We start from the raw sequence: 23,189 nt of genomic DNA on the forward strand, positions 1-23,189 counted from the left end.
ATTGATTTGTGTCTGGAATTTGATTGTACATTATGTACAGTAGCTTAGTGACTATTACGTGGAAGAATCAATACATAAACTAAGGTAAAAGAAAAATATCTTAAACTCCTTTACGGTTACTAAAATAGCATTGTTTTACCTTAGTGCATTTTATTAAGTACATAGGATTACATAGGATATACAGCACAGACACTGGCCATTCGGCCCAACCAGTCAATGCCGATGTTTATGCTCTGAGCCGCCACCCGTCTTTCCTCATCTAAATCTATCAGCATAACCCTCTATTCCCTTCTCCCTCATATGCCTATCTAACTTCCCCTTAAATGCATCTATACTATTCGCTTCAACCACTCCATGTGGTAGCTCCAAGTTTGCAGACGACACAAAGCTGGGTGGGCGTGTGTGCTATGAGGAGGATGCCGAGAAACTCCAGTATGATTTGGACTGGTTGGGTGATTGGGCAGAAGCATGGCAGATGCAGTATAATGTGGATGAATGCGAGGTTATCCACTTTGGTGTCAAAAACAGGAAGGCAGATTATTATCTGAACGGCAATAGATTGGGAGAAGGGGAAGTGCAACGAGACCTGGGTGTCCTTGTGCACCAGTTGCTGAAGGTAAGCATGCAGGTGCAGCAGGCGGTTAAGAAGGCAAATGGTATGTTGGCCTTCGTAGCGAGGGGGTTTGAGTACAGGAACAAGGATGTCTTGCTGCAGTTGTACAGGGCCTTGGTGAGACCGCACCTTGAGTATTGTGTGCAGATTTGGTCGCCTTATCTGAGGAAGGATGTTCTTGCCATGGAGGGAGTGCAGCGAAGATTCACCAGACTGATACCTGGGATGGCAGGAATGACGTATGAGGAGAGATTGGGTCGATTGGGCTTATACTCACTGGAGTTTAGAAGAATGAGAGGGGATCTCATTGAAACTTATAAAATTCTAACAGGGCTAGACAGACTAGATGCAGGAAGGATGTTCCTGATGGCCAGGGAGTCCAGAACCAGGGGTCACAGTCTAAGGATAAGGGGTAAGCCATTTAGGACAGAGATGAGGAGGAATTTCTTCACCCAGAGAGTGGTGAACCTGTGGAATTCTCTACCACAGAAGGCAGTGGAGGCCAATTCATTAAATATATTCAAGAAGGAGTTGGATATATTTCTTAAGGCTAAAGGGATCAAGGGATATGGGGAGAAGGCAGGGACAGGGTACTGAATTTGGATGATCAGCCATGATCTCATTGAATGGCGGAGCTGGCTCGAGGGGCCGAATGGCCTACTCCTGATTTAGCTATGAGGATTGGATAGGCTGAGGTTGTTTTCTTTGGAACAGAGGAGGCTGGGAGGAGACTTAATTGAGGTGTATAAAATTATGAGCGGCCTAGATAGAGTGGATAGGAAAGACCTATTTCCCTGAGCAGAGAGGTCAATAACCAGGAGGCAGAGATTTAAAGTAATTGGTAGAAGGATTAGAGGTGAGTTGAGATCTTTCTTCACCCAGTGGGTGGTGGGGGTCTGGAACTCACTGCCTGAAAGGGTGGTAGAGGCAGAAACCCTCATCACATTTAAAAAGTGCTTGGGTGTGCACTTGATGTGCCGTAACCTATAAAGCTACAGACCAAGAGCTGAAAAGTGGAATTTGGCTGGATAGCTCTTTTTCGGCCGGCACAGACACAGTGGGCTGAATGGCCTCCTCTTGTTCTGTAAATTTCTGTGAATTAAAGCAATGGCTGTGTGACTTAATAAAGGATCAGAAGGTTAAAAATATTTAAATAGAGACTTGCGTTTTGCAATGAAATGGCCAGCATTTATAGTGTCTATATTTTGTGTGTAAAAATTTTTTTTTTATGGGATGTGGACATCACTGGCAAGGCCAGCATTTAATGCTCATCCCAAATTGCCCTTGAGCAGGTGGTGGTGAGCCGCCACCTTGTACCGCTGCAGTCCGTGTGGTGAAGGTACTCCCACATTGCTGTTAGGGAGGGAGTTCCAGGAATTTGACCCAGTGACGATGAAGGAGCGGCGATATACTTCTAAGTCGGGATGGTGTGTGACTTGGAGGGGAACTTGGAGGTGGTGGTGTTCCCATGCGCCTGCTGCCCTTGTCCTTCTAGGTGGAAGAGGTCGCGGGTTTGGGAGGTGCTGCCGAAGAAGCCTTGGCGAGTTGCTGCAGTGCATCTTGTAGATGGTCCACACTGCAGCCACGGTACGCCGGTGGTGGAGGGAGTGAATGTATAAGGTGGTGGATGGGGTGCCAGTCAAGCGGGCTGCTTTGACCTGGATGGTGTCGAGCTTCTTGAGTGTTCCTGGAGCTGCACTCATCCAGGTAAGTGGAGAGTATTCCATCACACTCCTTACTTGTGCCTTGTAGATAGTGGAAAGGCTTTGGGGAAGTCAGGAGGTGAGACACTTGCTGCAGAATACCCAGCCTCTGACCTGCTCTTGTTGCCATAGTATTTATGTGGCTGGTCCAGTTAAGTTTCTGGTCAATGGTGACCCCCAGGATGTTTGATTTAACAACTTCTGTTGGATTGGGCTTTAGAGTGAAGCCTTCCTGTGGACCTGTATCCCAGTGCTTTCAGGATGTTTCAGTCAAAGTCTGCACACACACCTGCTGACATTGACTTGTAGTGCTTTGACAGCTTTGTCCACTAGTTGCGACACTTTTTATTTGCTACCTCGGGAATGCTATCATCCTCAACATCAACTGGGAATCCTGAATCACAGAAGGATTTGCCAGTGGTCCCTTAGGGTGAATTTAAGGATAGTGATGAGGCAGATCTGTATGCACTATAAGGTTAGCGATGAGGCAGAGTTTGGCTAAACTTGTATATTTTATGATTGTTTTGTTAAGGCCACACCGATTCCGAAGTGATTGCAATACAAGAGTGTGCAGGTTATCACTTTATAGAGTGTACTTCCTTGTATTAACTCTTGATCAGGAGCCATGATGTGCAGGCACAGTGGATGAATGGCTGCTTCCTGCAGCTAACCAGGTACAGGATTGACTCATTGCTTTTTCTTCAATGTAAAAACACTTATTTGATAGTATTAACAGCTCAAGAGGTGAAAAGTGATCAACCGTCCCCAGGAAACATACGATAGGTAAATTAAGGGATTTGAGGTTATTTCACTCAAAGTAGGCTTTCCTAACAGATTGATTTATATGATGAGAATATACATTGAGATCTGTGGTTTAAACAAAATAAAATCATCATTCTTGGGTGCCTGTCAGAGGTCCAACAGTTTTGATATAACTGGTTTATTATGTAAAAACTGGTGGTTTTGTGCATTCTGTTTTGTTCATAATTGATTCGAAAGAATTTCTTTTTTTTAAACTTCAACATTTTGCTGATTTTTGGCTAGATTTACTAGTGCAAATTTAATGACAGTCTGCTGTATGGTAATCAGAATAAGCAACAAAAAAAAAAAATTACAGATTTTTTTCATTAGAAAAATATAAATGTCTATGCATTTAGGGAGTGGACACTGCAGGAAAAATTAAAGCACCTCTGTCCTGCGCTTATCAGTGCCTTAATAGATAAATGTATTGTCTGTTGTGGTATTGAACCATAACTATCTGGATGATTCTATGTTCTATCTTTGAGCTATCTGACCTCAGCTAGGGTGGATAATGTGGTCTCGGTGTTGCTCGGCTAGGGTTGAAAATATCAGTCAGAGTTTTGTTTCTGGATCTGTGCTTGTGAAATTGATTCCGTTCTAATATCTTGTGTTCTGAAGCTTTTAAATATTAATGTAGGAAGTAATATGATTGATCTGGTGATCTGAACAGTGTTTGTCATCACAGACAGCAGGTTACTCGAGTTCTGTGACAATTTATAGTTTACAGCTTGTAATGGCCCAGAATTTTCTGAAAAAATGACATGAAGGATGCACGTTGTTATTAATGCGCAAATCAGCCAGCAACTTGTGGCGAGGAAGAGATAACCTGTGAATTGCGAATCTCCATAGGTTGCTGGACGATTTGCGCCGCTCCGCCATTAGCTTCATAAAACAGCATCTCTCACTTAACCTCCCTGTTAGCTTCATGAAGTTGTTGCATTTGCACATTAATTACCCATTAAACTCACCACAGAAAGCCTTCATAGAAAGTTACAACACGGAAGGAGGCCATTTCGGCCCATCGTGTCCGCACCAGCCAACAAAGAGCTATCCAGCCTAATCTCACTTCCCAGCTCTTGGTCCGTAGCCCTGCAGGTTACAGCATCCCAAGTGCACATCCAAGTACTTTTTAAATGTGGTTAGGGTTCCTGCCTCGATCATCCTTTCAGGCAGTGAGTTCCAGACCCCCCCCCCCCCCCCCCCCCCACCCTCTGGGTGAAGAAATTTCCCCTCAAATTCCCCTCTTAAACCTTTCACCAATTACTAAATCTGTGCCCCCTGGTTTTTGACCCCTCTGCTAAGGGAAATAGGTCCTTTCTATCCACTTTATCTATGCCCCTCATAATTTCATACACCTCAATAAGGTCTCCCCTCAGCCTCCTCTGTTCCAAGGAAAACAGACCCAGCCTATCCAGTCTTTCCTCATAGCTAAGATTCTCTACTCCCGGCAACATCCTTGTAAATCTTCTCTGTACCCTCTCTAGTGAAATCACATCTTTCCTGTAATGTGGTGACCAGAACTGCACGCAGTACTCTAGCTGAGGCCTAACTAGTGTTTTATACAGTTGAAGCATAACCCCCCTGCTCTTGTATTCTATGCCACGGCTAATTAAGGCAAGCATTCCGTATGCCTTCTTAACCACCTTATCTACCTGGCCTGCCACCTTCAGGGATCTGTGAACATGCACTCCAAGGTCCCTTTGTTCCTCTACACTTCTCAGTGTCCTACAGAATTTGTTCATCCCAGTTTGGCATAAAAATAAAACAAAAAAGGTGACTCAACCATGGCTAACAAGGGAAATTAGGGATAGTATAAGATCCAAGGAGAGGACATATAAATTGGCCAGAAAAAGCAGAAACCTGAGGATTGGGAGCAGTTTAGGATCCAACAAAGGGGGACAAAGGGATTAATTAAGAGGGGGAAAATAGAGTAAGCTTGCAGGGAACATAAAAACTGACTGTAAAAGCTTTTATAGATATGTGAAGAGAAAAAGATTGGTGAAGTCAAGCGTAGGTCCCTTGCAGTCAGAATCGGGGGAATTTATAATGGGGAACAAAGAAATGGCAGACCAATTAAATACATACTTTGGTTCTGTCTTCAGAAAGGAGGACACAAATAACCTCCCAAAGATGTCGGGGAACATAGGGTCTAATGAAAGGGAGGAACTGATAGAAATCAGTATTTGTAGGGAAATGGTGTTAGGGAAATTGACGGGATTGAGGGCCGATAAATCCCCAGGGCCTGATAATCTACATCCTAGGGTACTTAAGGAAGTGGCCCTAGAAATAATAGATGCATTGCTGGTCATCGTCCAAAATTCGATAGACTCTGGAACAGTACCCATGGATTGGCGGGTAGCTAATGTTACCCCACTGTTCAAAAAGGGTGGTAGAGAGAAAACCGCTAAGCCTGACATCGGTAGTGGGGAAAATGCTAGAGTCCATTATAAAGGATGTAATAGCAGAGCACTTGGAAAAAAGTGACCGGGTCGGACAAAGTCAACATGGCTTTGCAAAAGGTAAATCGTGCTTGACTAATCTACTGGAATTTTTTGAGGATGTAACTGGTAAAATAGATAAGGGAGAACCAGTGGATGTGGTGTATTTTGATTTTCAAAAGGCTTTCGATAAGGTCCTGCATAAGAGATTAGCGTGTAAAATTAAGGCACATGGAGTTAATTAATTCAGATGTAGCCCATGCTCAGGGACAGGACGGTGTGACTACGAGTGAGGCAGGTACGGGGATCCAGGAGGTAGTGTTGGAGGAGCCGCAGCCCTTGCTCTTGTCCAACAGGTTCGAGGTTCTTACTCGCTGTGGGGACAGGAGCAGGGACTGCAGGGAGGATGAGCAACCTGGCCACAGCACCGTGGAACGGGGGGCCATTCAAGAGGGGGGAGTAAATAGAAATGTTGTAGTGGTAGGGGATAGTATTATTAGGGGGATAGATAGAGTTCTCTGCAGCCGAGAGCAAGAGTCCTGTAGGCTGTGTTGCCTACCCGGTGCCAGGGTTAAGGACATCTCCTCTGGGCTGCAAAGAAACTTGCAGTGGGAGGGGGTGGATCCAGTTGTCGTGGTCCATGTTGGTACAAACGACATAGATAGGACTAGGAAGCCGGTTCTGTTAAAGGAGTATGAGCAGCTAGGGGTCAAATTAAAAGACAGAACCTCAAGGTAATAATCTCTGGATTATTACCTGAGCCACGAGCGAATTTGGCTAGGACAAATAAAATTAGAGAGTTAAATGCGTGGCTCAAAGACTGGTGTGGGAGAAATGGGTTTTGCTTCCTGGGACACTGGCACCAGTACTGGGGCAGGAGGGAGCTGTTCCGTTGGGACGGGCTTCACTTGGCCGGTGCTGGGGCTAAAGTCCTGGCGGATCATATAACTAGGGTTGTAGAGAGGGCTTTAAACTAACTAGTGGGGGGAGGTTCCTAGAGAGCAAATAATAAAAATGACAACAGAGAAGGTCATAGACTTAGGTAGCAGTGGGGAAATTAAAAACCAGAGTGTGTCAGGAAGGGGCAGAAGGTATGGAGTAAAAGGTAAAGTAATAAAAAGGGCAAAAGCAGGAACTAAGTGTCACAAAACATATTTGAAAGTTCTCTATCTGAATGCACGTAGCATTCGTAACAAAATAGACAAGTTAATGGCACAAATAACTACATATGGGTATGATCTTGTGGCCATTACAGAAACATGGCTGCAGGGTGACAATGCCTGGGAATTAAACATACCAGGTTATTTAACGATCAGGAAGGACAGGCAGGAAGGAAGGGCAGGTGGGGTGGCTATGTTAATAAAGGAAGGAATCACTGTAATACAGAGAAATGATATTGCGTCAAAAGATCAGGATAATGGAACAGTTTGGGTGGAGATAAGGAATAATAAGGGGAAAAAAACACTAGTGCGCGTAGTCTATAGGCCTCCGAACAGTTGCAACTCTGTTGGACGGAGTATCAATCAGGAAATAGTTGAGGCTTGTAATAAGGGAACATCTATAATTATGGGGGATTTTAACACTCATTAATTGGACAAATCAAATTGGGCAGGGCTGCCTTGAGGATGAGTTCATTGAGTGTATTAGGGATGGGTTTCTTGAGCAGTATGTAACTGAACCTACCAGGGGGCAAGCAACCTTAGATCTGGTCCTGTGTAACGAGACAGGATTCATTAAAAATGTCCTAGTAAAGGATCCCCTTGGAATGAGTGACCATAACATGGTTGAATTCCATATTCAATTAGAGGGTGAGAAGGTTGGATCTCAAACAAGCGTGCTAAGCTTGAATAAAGGAGACTATGAAGGTATGAGAGCGGAATTGAGTAGAGTGGATTGGGAAAATAGATTAAAGGATAAGACGATACATGATCAGTGGTGTACATTTAAGGAGTTATTTTACAACTTCCAAAAAATATATATTCCACTGAGAAGAAAAGGGTGTAAAAGAAAAGACAGCCATCCGTGGCTAAGTAAAGAAATTAAGGATAGTATTCGACTAAAAACAAGGGCATATAAGGTAGCCAAATCTAGAGGGAGGATAGAGGATTGGGAAAACTTTAAAAGACAGCAAAAAATAACAAAAAGATTAATTAAGAAAGGGAAGATAGATTATGAAAGTAAATTAGCAAAAAATATAAAAACAGATAGTAAGAGTTTTTATAGTTATATAAAAAGAAAAAGGGTGGCTAAAGTAAATGTTGGTCCCTTAGAGGATGAGACCGGGAAATTAATGGTGGGAAATATGGAGATGGCAAAAACACTGAATGACTATTTTGTATCAGTCTTTACAGTAGAGGACACTAAGAATATCCCAACACTGGACAAACAGTGGGCTATAGGGGGGGAGGAGCTAAACACGATCAAAATCACTAAGGAAGTGGTACTCGGTAAAATAATGGGACTCAAGGCAGATAAATCACCTGGACCGGATGGCTTACATCCTAGGGTCTTGAGGGAAGTAGCGGTAGGGATTGTGGATGCATTGGTAATAATTTTCCAAAACTCCCTGGACTCAGCAAAGGTCCCGGCAGACTGGAAAACTGCTAATGTAACACTCTTATTTAAGAAGGGCAGTAGACAGAAGGCTGGAAACTATAGACCGGTTAGCCTAACATCTGTGGTAGGTAAAATTTTAGAGTCCATTATTAAGGAGACAGTAACAGGACATTTGGACAATCATAATTTAATAGGACAAAGTCAGCATGGTTTTATGAAGGGGAAGTCATGTTTGACAAATTTGCTGGAGTTCTTTGAGGAAGTAACATATAGGGTGGATAAAGGGGAACCAGTGGACGTAATGTATTTAGACTTCCAAAAGGCATTTGACAAGGTGCCACACAAAAGATTATTGCTTAAGATAAAAATTCACGGGATTGGGGGTAATATTCTGGCATGGATAGAGGATTGGCTATCTAACAGAAGGCAGAGAGTTGGGATAAATGGTTCATTCTCAGACTGGCAGTCAGTAACTAGTGGTGTTCCGCAGGGGTCAGTGCTGGGTCCCCAACTCTTTACAATCTATATTAACGATTTGGAGGAGGGGACCGAGTGTAACATATCAAAGTTTGCAGATGATACTAAGATGGGAGGGAAAGTAGTGAGTGAGGAGGACATAAAAAACCTGCAAGGGGACATAGACAGGCTAAGTAAGTGGGCAGAGATTTGGCAGATGGAATACAATACTGGAAAGTGTGAGGTTATGCACTTTGGCAGGAAAAATCGTAGAGCAAGTTATTATCTTAATGGCAAGAAACTGGAAAGTACTGAAGTACAAAGGGATCTGGGGGTCCTGGTGCACGAAACTCAAAAGGTTAGTATGCAGGTGCAGCAAGTGATTAAGAAGGCCAATGGAATGTTGGCTTTCATTGCTAGGGGGATACAATATAAAAATAGGGAGGTATTGCTTCAGTTGTACAAGGTATTGGTGAGACCGCACCTGGAATACTGCATACAGTTTTGGTGTCCATACTTAAGAAAGGACATACTTGCTCTCGAGTCAGTACAAAGAAGGTTCACTCGGTTAATCCCGGGGATGAGGGGATGGACATATGAGGAGAGGTTGAGTAGATTGGGACTCTACTCATTGGAGTTCAGAAGAATGAGAGGCGATCTTATTGAAACATATAAGATTGTGAAGGGGTTGGATCGGGTGGAGGCGGGGAGGATGTTCCCGATGATGGGTGAAACTAGAACTAGTGGGCATAGTCTTAGAATAAGGGGCTGCTCTTTCAAAACTGAGATGAGGAGGAACTACTTCACTCAGAGGGTGGTAGGTCCATGGAATATGCTGCCCCAAAAAGCTGTAGAAGCTACATCATTACATAAATTTAAAACAGAAATAGACAGTTTCCTAGAAGTAAAGGGAATTAAGGGTTACGGGGAGTGGGCAGGAATTTGGACATGAGTCTAGGTTCGGATCGGTCATGGCCCTGTGGGTAGCGGAGCGGGCCCAGGGGCCGTGTAGCCTGATCCTGCTCCTATTTCGTGTGTCTAATTCTGTTAGATTCAGGAGATGGTTCTGTGATAGTAGATTGGCGGTTAGGATCAGATCAGCCATGATCTTATTGAATGGCGGAGCAGGCTCGAGGGGCCGATTTGCCTACTCCTGCTCCTATTTCTTATGTTCTTATGTTTTTATGGGATTGGGGGCAAGGTATTGACTTGGATAGAGAACTGGTTGGCAGACAGAAAGCAAAGAGTTGGAATAAACGGGTCTTTTTCCAAGTGGCAGGCAGTGACTAATGGGGTACCGCAGGGATCGGTGCTAGGACCCCAGCTATTCACAATATATATTAATGATCTGGACGAGGGAACTGGATGTAATATCTCCAAGTTTGCAGACGACACAAAGCTGTGCCTTTCTAAATGAAGATTTATCCTATCCTTCAGAATTCTTTCCAATAATTTTCCCACCACTGAGGTTAGGCTGACTGGCCTGTAATTACTCGGTCTATCCTTTTCCCCCTTTTTAAACAAGGGTACCACGTTAACTGTCCTCCAGCACCACACCTGAAGCCAGAGAGGATTGAAAAATTATGGTCAAGGCCTCTGCTATTTCCTCTTTTGCTTCGCTTAACAGCCTGGGATACATTTCATCCGGGCCTGGGGATTTATCCACTTTTAAAGCTGCTATGTTTATTTCATCTAATATTTCACACTCCTCCCCCCTGAGCAATATCTACTTCGCCCCTCCTCTTTGTGAAAACAGATGCAAAGTATTCATAAAGAACCCTACCGACATCTCCCGCCTCCACACGCACATTACCCTCATGATCTCTAATAGGCCCTACCCTTTCTTTAGTTATCCTCTTACTCTTAATATATTTATAAAACAGTCTAGTAATTAATAGCGCAAGTACACCTTTAATGACGTGATCATTGTTAATGACTGCCAGTCAACCTCTCTGGCCCAGAAAGTGAACAATGTAGTGTGGAGTCTCATTCATGCATGTAGTGAATTGTTGTAGATTTTTTTTAAATGTCAAATTTAAAATTTTTACAATTTTTTTTCTTTTGTCTTTTTTCTCTCCCTCTTAAACCCATCCTTCTTACCCTTTTTATTTCTCTTTCTGTATCTGATTTGACACTAATTCAACCTCCTCCTTTATCCTACCTCTATTTCCCAATCCTTACATCTCATTGGTTAAGGAGATAGGCTGTAGGTACTGTTGGCCAACAAGGTCCCAGATGCCCCTTTACCCTTGCCACACTTGTTACCAGCTTGCACTTCCAGCTACTTTGAGGGCAAAATGAAATTGAGCTGAAGGGTGGAGGGACAAGGCTAATGAACGGAGTACGCTGCAAGATGCCCAGCTTCAGCAAATTCTGGACCAATGTTTTATGAAGTGGGTTTACTTTACTTTAAAAAATAATTTAGAAATTGTATGGTTTTCTAAAACCGTTCCTGACACTGAAATGATGGTGGGCTTGCAATATCCTTTTTTGCAAGGAATAAAGCACAATGATGGGATCAGAAAGTGTTATGTATTCCTATGCGCTTTAATTCTGTATTGGTACATGCTTGTTCTTTCTATGGCAGTAAAGGTGGTGTTGCTGCACAATGTTTTCCGTCTGCCACTTTTTCGCCCACCCCTCTCTTGCCCACCCCCACCCCCTTCATAGTACACTGGCTTACGTGTTCATGAGAGAAACTCACCCAGTTGTCAGGGGAGCTGTATTTACATTCAGAAAGCAAATTGGAATGTATATTGCTGAGTATTTCTGGGTTTTTCTCTGTCCATTACCTCTGTTTCACTGCAACCTGTTTAGCAATCAAACAGTATAGACCAGTAGATAATGTTGAGTTTTTGATGGCTTTTAGTTTGTGTTATACACAGCAGCTCTGTACAGAGAAGCAAACGTTTCTAATGTACACAGAACATTCTGCGTTAATTCAAGTAACGGATTCTAGTATTGTAAAACGTAAATGCTCCTTCCATAGATCAGTTTGAAAACCATTGTGATGAATCTGTTCATACTCTGCTTTTATACTAGCAAAACAGAGGATTATCACTACAGTAACCATAACCCAATTTCTTTGAGTACTTGAGTGCGTGGATTCTGCCAGTTGTCAGGTGTTTCCAGTTAGCCACTTGCAGGCAAATGCAAACCAACACCAGTGTATTTTTAACACGTGTGAGTGTGCGTGCGTGCGCATTTAAAAAAATGTAAATGCTAGTTCACTATTGTTTTGGTGTATTAATTTTCTTTGAAGCATTAAATGTGGTGAGGTTAGCTCTTTGGAAATGGTGGGTCAAGAGTCAAACACCTGTGTGCAGAGAAGTAAATGTGTGTGTGAAACATGCAAAATGTTTTATGTTAACTCCAGTAACAAATATATTATAATTAGTGTTGGAAAAAATTTAATGCAGAAGTGCTCCTTCCATAGATGAATTTGAAAACGGTCATGATGAATAGAATGATAGAAAGAAAGACTTGCATTTATATAGCGCCTTTCCGACCACCGGACATCCCAAAGTGCTTTACAGCGAATTAAGTACTTTTGAAGTGGAGTCACTGTTGTAATGTGGGAAACGCAGCAGCCAATTTGTGCACAGCAAGGTCCCACAAATAGCAATGTGATAATGACCAGATAATCTGTTTTTATTATGTTGGTTGAGGGATAAGTGTTGGCCAGGGCACTGGGGATAACTCCCCTGCTCCTCTTCGAAATAGTGCCATGGGATCTTTTACGTCCACCTGAGAGAGCAGATGGGGCCTCGGTTTAACGTCTCATCCGAAAGACAGCACCTCCGACAGTGCAGCACTCCCTCAGCACTGCATTGGAGAGTCAGCCTAGCTTTATGCGCTCAAGTCCCTGGAGTGGGAGTGGGACTTGAACCCACGACCTTGTGACTCAGAGGCAAGTGTGCTACCAACTGAGCCACAGCTGACACTTGATACAGCACAGAAGGAGGCCACTCAGCCCATCGTGCTTGTGCCCTCTCTTTGAAAGAGCTAATCCTATTCCCCTGCTCTTTCCACACAGCTCTGCAAATGTTTCCTTTTCAAGTATTTATCAGATTCCCTTTTGAAAGTTATTATTAAATTTGCTTCCACAACCCTTTTAGGCAGTGTATTCCAGATCATGACAACTCTGCGTAAAAATAACTTTATAACTCAATTGTATGTCACTATTTTGCGAGGGTTTGAGTTCACGCTGGCATGAGCCCTTTTAAGTAATGAATCCTAAACAATATGGGCCAGTGAGACAATAGTGCAGTTTGCTTGGAATTAGCATTTTTTTAAATTCGTTTTTATGGGATGTGGGTGTCGCTGGCAAGGCCAGCATTTATTACCCATCCCTAATTGCCCTTGAGAAGGTGGTGGTGAGCTACCTTCTTGAACCGCTGCAGTCCGTGTGGTGAAGGTGCTCCCACAGTGCTGTTAGATAGGGAGTTCCAGGAATTTGACCCAGCGACGATGAAGGATTGGCGATATACTTCTAAGTCAGGATGGTGTGTGACTTGGAGGGGAACTTGGAGGTAGTAGTGGTCCCATGCGCCTGCTGCCCTTGTCCTTCGAGGTGGAAGAGGTCGCGGGTTTGGGAGGTGCTGCTGATGAAGCCTTGGCGAGTTGCTGCAGTGCATCTTGTAGATGGTACACACTGCAGCCACGGTGTGCCGGTGGTGGAGGGAGTGAATGTTTAAGGTGGTGGATGGGGTGCTTTGTCCTGGATGGTGTTGAGCTTCTTGAGTGTTGTTGGAGCTGCACTCTTCCAGGCAAGTGGAGAGTATTTCATCACACTCCTTACTTGTGCCTTGTAGATGGTGGAAAGGGAACATAAAAACTGACTGTTAAAGCTTCTATAGATATGTGAAGAGAAAAAGATTGGTGAAGTCAAGTGTAGGTCCCTTGCAGTCAGAATCAGGGGAATTTATAATGGGGAACAAAGAAATGGCAGACCAATTAAATACATACTTTGGTTCTGTCTTCACAAAGGAGGACACAAATAACCTCCCAGAGATGTCGGGGAACATAGGGTCTAATGAGAGGGAGGAACTGAATGAAATCAGTATTTGTAGGGAAATTGACGGGATAAATCCCCAGGGCCTGATCATCTACATCCTAGGGTACTTAAGTAAGTGGTCCTAGAAATAGTAGATGCATTGCTGGTCATCTTCCAAAATTCTATAGACTTTGGAACAGTTCCCATGGATTGGAGGGTAGCTAATGTAACCCCACTATTCAAAAAGGTGGTAGAGAGAAATCGGAGAATTATAAGCCTGTAAGCCTGACGTCGGTAATGGGGAACATGCTAGAGTCCATTATAAAAGATGTAATAGCAGAGCACTTGGAAAACAGTGACAGGATCGGACAAAGTCAACATGGATTTACAAAAGGGAAATCGTGCTTGACTAATTACTGGAATTTTTTGAGGATGTAACTGGTAGAATAGATAAGGGAGAACCAGGGGATGTGGTGTATTTGGACTTTCATAAGGCTTTCGATAAGGTCCCGCATAAGAGATTAGTGTGTAAAGTTAAAGCACAAGGGATTGGGGGCAAGGTACTGACTTGGATAGAGAACTGGTTGGCAGACAGGAAGCAAAGAGTTGGAATAAACGGGTCTTTTTCTGAGTGGCAGGCAGGGATCGGTGCTAGGACCCCAGCTATTCACAATATATATTAATGATCTAGACGAGGGAACTAGATGTAATATCCCCAAGTTTGCAGACGATACAAAGCTGGGTGGTCGTGTGTGCTGTGAGGTGGATGCCGAGGAAAGGAGTATGATTTGAACAGGTTGGGTGATTGGGCAGATGCATAGCAGATGCAGTATAATGTGGATAAATGCGAGGTTATCCACTTTGGTGGCAAAAACAGGAAGGCAAATTTATGGAATAAACGGGTCGTCTTCCGAGTGGCAGGCAGTGACTCGTGGGGTACCGCAAGGATCCGGTCCTAGGACCCCAACTGTTCACAATATATATTAATGATCTGGACGAGGGAATTGGATGTAATATCTCCAAATTTGCAGACGACACAAAGCTGGGTGGGAGGGTATGCTGTGAGGAGGAGGTCATGAAACTCCAGTACGATTTGGACAGGTTGGGTGATTGGGCAAAAACATGGCAAATGCAGTATAATGTGGATAAATGTGAGGTTATCCACTTTGGTGGCAAAAACAGGAAGGCAGATTATTATTTGAATGGCAATAGATTGGGAGAAGGGGAAGTGCAAAGAAACCTGGGTGTTCTTGTGCACCAGTCGCTGAAGGTAAGCATGCAGGTGCAGCAGGCGGTTAAGAAGGCAAATGGTATGTTGGCCTTCGTAGCAAGAGGGTTCGAGTACAAGAACAAGGATGTCTTGCTGCAGTTGTACAGGGCCTTGGTGAGACCGCACCTTGAGTATTGTGTGCAGTTTTGGTCACCTTACCTGAGGAAGAACGTTCTTGCCATGGAGGGAGTGCAGCGAAGATTCACCAGGTTGATACCTGGGATGGCAGGAATGACGTACGAGGAGAGATTGTGTCAATTGGGCTTATACTCACTGGAGTTTAGAAGATTGAGAGGGGATCTCATCGAAACCAATAAAATTCTGTCAGGTCTGGACAGACTAGATGCAGAAAGGATGTTTCTGATGGCCGGGGAGTCCAGAACCAGGGGTCATAGTCTAAGGATAAGGGGTAAGCCATTTAGGACTGAAATGAGGAGGAATTTCTTCACCCAGAGAGTGGTGAACCTGTGGAATTCTCTGCCACAGAGGGCGGTGGAGGCCAGTTCATTAAATATATTCAAGAAAGTGTTGGATATATTTCTTGAGGCTAAAGGGATCAAGGGATATGGGGAGAAGGCAGGGACAGGGTACTGAATTTGGATGATCAGCCATGAATGGCAGAGTAGGCTCGAAGGGCCGAATGGCCTACTCCTGCTCCTATCTTCTATGTTTCTATTATCTGAACGGCAATAGATTGGGAAAAGGGGAAGTGCAACGAGACCTGGGTGTCCTTGTGCACCGGTCGCTGAAGGTAAGCATGCAGGTGCAGCAGGCGGTTAAGATGGCAAATGGTATGTTGGCCTTCGTAGTGAGAGGATTAGTGTACAGGAACAAGGCTGTCTTGCTGCGGTTGTACAGGGGCTTGGTGAGACCACACCTTGAGTATTGTGTGCAGTTTTGGTCGCCTTATCTGCGGAAGGATGTTTTTGCCATGGAGGGAGTGCAGTGAAGATTCACCAGATTGATACCTGGGATGGCAGGAATGACGTATGAGGAGAGATTGGGTCGATTGGGCTTATACTCGCTGGAGTTTAGAGAATGACAGGGGATCTCATTGAAACATATAAAATTCTAACAGGACTAGATGCAGGAAGGATGTTCCCCATGGCGGGGGAGTCCAGAACCAGGGGTCACCGTCTAAAGATAAGGGGTAAGCCATTTAGGACTGAGATGAGGAATTTCTTCACCCAGAGAGTGGTGAACCTGTGGAATTCTCTACCACAGAAGGCAGTTGAGGCCAATTCATTAAATATATTCAAGAAGGAGTTAGATCTGTTTCTTAAGGCTAAAGGGATCAAGGTATAGGGAGAAGGCAGGGACAGGGTACTGAGTTTGGATGATCAGCCATGATCTCATTGAATGGCGGAGCTGGCTCGATGGGCCGAATGGCCTACTCCTGCTCCTATCTTCTGTGTTTCTATGATCACTCATACCCAAGTGTTCTCCCACCGACACTTGGTCGACCTGGCCCACCTCACTCCCCAGCACCAGATCCAGCAATGCCTCCTTCCTAGTTGGGCCAAGAACATATTGGTCAAGGAAATTCGCCTGAGCACATTTCAGAAATCCTTCCCCCTCTTTTTTCCCTTTACCCTAGCATTATCCCAATCGATATTTGGAGAATTAAAGTCCCCCAGTATCGCCACTCTATCGCTCTTGCATATCTCTGCGATTTACCTGCCGATTTGCTCCTCTACCTCCCCCTCACTATTCGGAGGCCTATAGAATATCCCCAACAGCGTGATCATACCCTTTTTGCTCCTCAACTCTAACCAAACGGATTCTGTCCTTGTCCCCTCAAGAACATCCTCCCTTTCCAACACGACAATGTCTTCCTTAATCAGCAGTGCCACCCCACCTATCTTTTCCGAACACCTTGATATTGCCACTTGGCTAATTGTGCTTGTCGCTCACCAACCTTATTCACCATGCTTTGTGCATTTATGCACTTGCATTCTAAACTGATTTTTGAATTTTTCGTAGACTTTCTTATACTCTGCTCCTATCTAATGTGGTATTACTTCCGCCTCTAGTACTAATTTCTTCTCTAGTAATATCCAACACACTCACTGTTTTATGCACCTTCTTCCTCTATTTTACTCCTATATGCTGGTGCCCATCCCCCTGCCAAGCTAGTTTAAACCCTCCCCAACAGCACTAGCAAATCGCCCCACGAGAATATTGGTCCCGGCTCTGTTGAGGTGTAACCAGTCTGGCATGTATAGGTCCCACCTTCCCCAGAAATGGTCTCAATGCCTCAGAAATCTAAAACCCTCCCTCCTGCACCATCTCTCCAGCCACATATTCAACTGTTCTATCCTCCTATTACTGTATTCACTCGCACGTGGCACCGGGAGTAATCCGGAGATTGCTACCTTTGAGGTCCTGCTTTTTAATCTCTCTCCTAGCTCCCTAAACTCTGCCTGCAGGACCTCATCCCTCTTTCTGCCTATGTCGTTGGTACCGCTATGGACAACGACCTCTGGCTGTTCATCCTCCCCCTTCAGAGTGTCCTGCAGCCGCTCAGTGACATCCTTGACCCTGGCACCAGGGAGGCAAAATACCATTCTGGAGTCGCATCTTACGGTTGCAGAAGCGCCTGTCTGCTCCCCTAACTGTTGAATCCCCTACCACTATTGCTCGTCTACTCTTTTTCCTCCCCCCCCCCGTGCAGCTGAGCCACCCATGGTGCCGTGGACTTGACTCTGGCTGCACTCCCCAGAGGAAGCATCACCCTACAGAATACTGGTTGGAAAGCGAGATTTTTCATTGAAACTTGTAAAATTCTAACGGGACTAGATGCAGGAAGAATGTTCCCAATGGCGGGGGAGTCCAGAACCAGGGGTCCCAGTCTAAGGATAAGGGGTAAGCCATTTAGGACTGAGGTGAGGAGGAATTTCTTCACCCAGAGAGTGGTGAACCTGTGGAATTTTCTACCACAGAAGGCAGTTGAGGCCAATTCATTAAATATATTCAAGAAGGAGTTAGATATATTTCTTAAGGCTAAAGGGATCAAGGGATATGGGGAGAAAGCAGGGACAGGGTACTGAATTTGGATGATCAGCCATGATCTCATTAAATGGCGGAACAGGCTCGAGGGGCCGAATGACGACCTCCTGCTCCTATCTTCTATGTTTCTATGCACTCCGTGGACTCCTGCACTACCTGCCTGGTGGTCCTCTCTTGTCTGGCAGTCACCCATTCCCTCTCTGCCTGCATACTCTTGAGCTGCGTGGTGACCACCTCTAGAAACGTGCTATCCATGTAACTCTCAGCTTTGCGGATGCACCGCAGTGACTTCAGCCGCCGCTCAAGCTCCGAAACCCGGAGCTTGAGTTGCTGTAGCTGGCGACACTGCCCGCACATGTGGTCGTCCAGGCTATGCGAAGCGTCCAGGATTTCCCACATGGCACAGGATGTACACTCCACTGGACTGAGCTGCCCTGCCATGCCTCTATTTAATAGACTAAGAACTAACCCAGCAGAAATAAACTTTAAACTTAACAAAAAACACTCCCCAGCTACTCACCAATCAGCTCTTTCCCTCTATTTAATAGGCTTAGCAGAAATAAACTTATAAGCTTAAAAAAAAAATACACTCACCAACTACTCTCCAATCAGCTCCTTCCCTTGTGCTGACATCACTTTTTTACTCTGACGCCACTTTTTCAAAAACTGCCTCTGAGTTGCTGCCGCTCGGGACTGCTTGCTCTCGCTGTGCTCCCACCAATTACGCTCCTTCCGCTCTCGGCGCTCTTTGTCCCGCTGCTCCTGCTCTTGGCACTCTTTATACTGCTGCTCCTGCTCTCGGTGGGCACATGATGACATGGCAAACTATGAAACTTTGAAACTGAGTCAGCTTTATGTGGCCCACTTGGAAATCCACCTATTTCCCTCCCTAGCCTTAATGGTGAATTTTCTACCACTATCCTGATTGAGGTCAGCTAACTCCGTGCAGACCAGAGGTTAAACCCAAGACTTTTATGCTCTGCATTTGGCTGCATACCACATTGAACAGTGCATTAACAATGGAGTCTTTGGGAGAGCTAGTTGGAAGCACACACCAGATCGTATTTGTGTGCTTTGAAGTATTTCATCACATCACAGCTGGTTGGGGCATTAGTAATCATGGATTCTTATGGGGATAGGGCGGGAAAGTGGAATTGAGGTAGAAGATCAGCCATGATCTTATTGAATGGCAGAGCAGACTCGAGGGAAGGTATGGCCTTCTCCTGCTCCTATTTCTATTTTTAATCTTGTATGGCCTATCCTATTGAAAATAAAAGAAGCAGTGAATGCCTATTTGAAAGTCCTGCCTGGCCAGTAATTATGGGGGTCTGGTGGACTAATGTAATTTCCATTGTTACCAATAGGAATGAAAGCATTGAGTTTGATGCAATTTATTATTACAGTCCCATCATCTTTTCTAATACCTCTAGATAGCATATGTTACATCAGAAGCAAATGAATGCTAAAGTGTTTTAAGATCTTGGGGATCATTCTCTTCCCCCACCCACCACCACCCCCTCATCATTTTTCACCAATATTCTTCTCTTCCCTCCTGCTCTTGTGAAGTTGTTGACTCCATATTGAATTCTGCATACACCAGGTAGTCGCTGGTTTCTTGCTCAAGTGCGCTAGATAGTGAATGTTGGACAGCTACTTTGGGTACTGGCATCAGCTGTCTTTTTTGCAGGTGTCCTTATTTTCAAAATGGCCATTGTATGTGCCGTAAAAATTTTCAGAATTGGGGGCTCTTTACCCAGCATCCATAGCGGCAGAGAAACCACACTACCCCTGGGATAGAGCTGTGCAAGCGGTGTCTCTGCTGCTAGGGATGCTGGGTAAAGAGCTCCCCATTTCTTTCACAACCTGCTGCCGCCATGCGCTGACTGGCATATACTGACCTCATGGGAATTTGGGGGCAGAAAGCAAGCAAGCTGCAAGGGGAATCGCCAGTGCTCTTGACCCAGTGAAGGTTCCAGATACAGCAGCTTTGCAACAGGCTGTGTCCTGTGTTTTAAGTTGTAAAAGGGCTTGGTACATAAGAAATAGGAGCAGAAGTAGGCTATTTGGCCCTTCGAACCTGCTCTGCCATTCAATAAGATCATGGCTGATCTTCTACCTCATCTCCACCTTAAGGCTAAAGGGATCAAGGGATATGGGGAGAAAGCCGGGACAGGGTACTGAGTTTGGATGATCAGCCATGATCTCATTAAATGATGGAGCAGGCTCGAGGGGCCGAATGGCCTACTCCTGCTCCTATCTTCTATGTTTCCTGTACTATCCCCATATCCCTTGATTCCCTTAATATTCAAAAATCTGTCGCTCTCTATCTTAAATATACTCAATGACTGAGCCTCCACAGTCCTCTGGGGTAGAGAATTCCAAAGATTCACCACCCTCTGAGTGAAGAAATTCCTTCTCATCTCCGAATAAAGGGTCGGCCATTTAGGACTGAGACTGTGACCCCTGGTTCTAGACTCCCCAGCCAGGGGAAACATCCTCCCTGTCAAACCCTGTAATAATTTTGTATGTTCAATGAGATCACCTCTCATTCTTCTAAATTCTAGAGAATAAAGGCCTAGTCTAACATATCTCTCCCCATAGGACAATCCCCCCATCCCAGGAACCAGCCTGGTGAACCTTTGTTGCACTCCCTCTATGGCAAGTATATCCTTCCTTAGGTAAGGAGACCAAAACTGTCCACAGTACTCCAGGTGTGGTCTCACCAGGGCCCGATATAATTTAAAAAAAAATTGTTTTATTCGCTTATAGGATGTGGGCGTCGCTGGCAAGGCCAGCATTTATTGCCCATCCCTAATTGCCGTTGCCTTCTTGAACCGCTGCAGTCCGTGTGGTGAAGGTGCTCCCACAGTGCTGTTAGGGAGGGAGTTCCAGGATTTTGACCCAGCGACGATGAAGGATTGGCGATCTACTTCCAAGTCAGGATGGTGTGTGACTTGGAGGGGAACTTGGAGGTGGTGATGTTCCCATGTGCTTGCTGCCCTTGCCCTTCTAGGTGGAAGAGATCGTGGGTTTGGGAGGTGCTGCCGAAGAAGCCTTGGCGCGTTGCTGCAGTGCATCTTGTAGATGGTACACACAGCAGCCACGGTACGCTGTGTGGAGCGAGTGAATGTTTAAGATGGTGGATAGGGTGCCAATCAAGTGGGTTGCTTTGTCCTGGATGGTGTCGAGCTTCTTGTGTTGTTGGAGCTGCACTCATCCAGGCAAGTGGAGAGTATTCCAATGCAGTAAGACGTCTTTACTCTTATACTCAAATCCTCTTGTAATAAAGGCCAACATACCATTTGCTTTCCTAATTGCTTGCTGTAACTGCATGTTAACTTTCAGTGATTCGTGTACAAGGACACCCAGGTCCCTCTGAACACCAACATTTCCCAGTCTCTCGCCATTTAAAAAATACTCTGCTTTTCTATTTTTCCTACCAAAGTGGAGAACTTCACATTTCTCCACATTATATTCCATTTGCCATGTTCTTTCCCACTCACTTAGCCTGTCTATATCCCCTTGAAACCTCCTTGCATCCTCCTCGCAACTTACATTCCCACTCAACTTTGTATCAGTAAACTTGGATATATTGCATTTCGTCCCCTCATCCAAATCATTGATGTAGATTGTGAGTAGCTGAGGCCCAAGCACTGATCCTTGCGGTACCCCACTAGTTACAACCTGCCAACCTGAAAATGACCCGTTTATTCCTATTCTGTTTTCTGTCCGTTAACCAATCCTCACTCCATGCTAGTATATTACCACCAACACCATGAGCCCTAATTTTGTTTAATAACCTCTTGTGTGGCACCTTATCGAATGACTTCTGAAAATCCAAATGCACCACATCCACTGGTTTCCCCCTTATCTGTTCTGCTAGTTACAATCTCAAAAAATTCTAACAAATTTGTCAGACACGATTTCCCTTTCATAAATCCGTGTTGACTTTGCCCAATCCTATTATTATTTTCTAAGTGCCCTGTTACCACGTCCTTAATAATAGATTCTATCATTTTCCATACTACTGATGTCAGGCTAACTGGTCTGTAGTTCCCCGTTTTCTCTCTTCCCTCCTTTCTTAAATAGTGGGGTTACATTTGCTACCTTCCAATCCACGGGAACCGTTCTAGTATCTATGGAATTTTGGAAAATGGCAATCAATGCATCCACTATCTCTATAGCCACCTCTTTCAAAACCCTAGGATGTAGGCCATCAGGTCCAGGGGATTTATTGGCTTTCAGTCCCATTAATTTCTCCAGTACTATGTTTCTATGTTTACTTTTTAACTAATACTAATTTCTTTCAGTTCTTCATTCTCGCTTAGAACTTCAGTATTTCTGTGAAGTTTTTTGAGTCTTCTGTGAAGACAGACACAAAGTATTTATTTAATTTCTCTGCCATTTCCTTATTCGTCATTATAATTTCTCCTGTCTCAGCCTGAAAGAGACCCACATTTACTTTCGCTAATCTTTTCCTTTTTACATACCCATTGAAGACTCTCCATAGTGCGTAATTTGCGAGTGTCTGTGGTTTAAGTACCTCTTGTATATTTTACAGTGCAAGTTAAGTGGGTCTCTAAGTGTCCAATTTTTGGACTTTCAGAAGGCTTTCGATAAGGTCCCACATAAGAGATTAGTGTGCAAAGTTAAAGCACGTGGAACTGGGGGTAAGGTACTGACTTGGATAGAGAACTGGTTGGCAGACAGGAAGCAAAGAATTGGAATATATGGGTCTTTTTCCAAGTGGCAGGCAGTGACTAGTGGGGTACCGCAGGGATCGGTGCTAGGACCCCAGCTATTCACAATATATATTAATGATCTAGACGAGGGAACTAGATGTAATATCTCCAAGTTTGCAGATGTCACAAAGCTGGGTGGGCAAATGTGCTGTGAGGAGGATGCAGAGAAACTCCAGTATGATTTGGACAAGTTGGGTGATTGGGCAAAATCCTAAATGCAGTATAATGTGGATAAATGCGAGGTTATCCACTTTGGTGGCAAAAACAGGAAGACAGATTATTATCTGAATGGCAATAGATTGGGGAAAAAGGGAAGTGCAACGAGACCTGGGTGTCCTTGTGCACCAGTCGCTGAAGGTAAGCATGCAGGTGCAGCAGGTGGTTAAGAAGGCAAATGGTATGTTGGCCTTCATAGCGAGAGGATTCGAGTACAGGAGCAAGGATGTCTTGCTGCAGTTGTACAGGGCCTCGGTGAGACCACACCTTGAGTATTGTGTGCAGTTTTGGTCACCTTATCCGAGGAAGGATGTTCTTGCCGTTGAGGGAGTGCAGTGACGATTCACCAGACTGATACCTGGGATGGCAGGAAAGACGTATGAGGAGAG

At 44.6% G+C, this 23,189-nt stretch overlaps 2 protein-coding genes across 12 annotated transcripts in view; one reads left to right on the plus strand and one right to left on the minus strand.

Moving 5' to 3' along the window:
* Positions 1-23,189, minus strand: part of LOC147103481 (nuclear receptor coactivator 7) — a 432,740-nt gene that overhangs the window by 191,830 nt on the left and 217,721 nt on the right. The window lies entirely within an intron of this gene.
* LOC147103482 (protein phosphatase EYA3-like) overlaps positions 1-23,189 on the plus strand; it is a 93,000-nt gene that overhangs the window by 8,280 nt on the left and 61,531 nt on the right. For 3 of the 5 annotated variants that reach the window (XM_085963098.1, XM_085963099.1, XM_085963096.1), the window contains exon 2: positions 2,849-2,990. The exons of 1 other annotated variant lie outside the window; for it this stretch is intronic. In XM_085963098.1, the coding sequence (XP_085819224.1) occupies positions 2,962-2,990 (29 nt within the window). In that variant the 5' untranslated portion in view covers positions 2,849-2,961. Of the gene's footprint in view, positions 1-2,848; positions 2,991-10,796; positions 10,961-23,189 lie in introns of those variants that run through there. One more of the 5 variants, XM_085963097.1, reaches the window with a different exon arrangement.

This window comes from Somniosus microcephalus, chromosome 20 (assembly GCF_052327205.1).
Source record: "Somniosus microcephalus isolate GS21.2 chromosome 20, FLI_Smic_1.0, whole genome shotgun sequence".
NCBI classification, from domain to species: domain Eukaryota; kingdom Metazoa; phylum Chordata; class Chondrichthyes; order Squaliformes; family Somniosidae; genus Somniosus; species Somniosus microcephalus.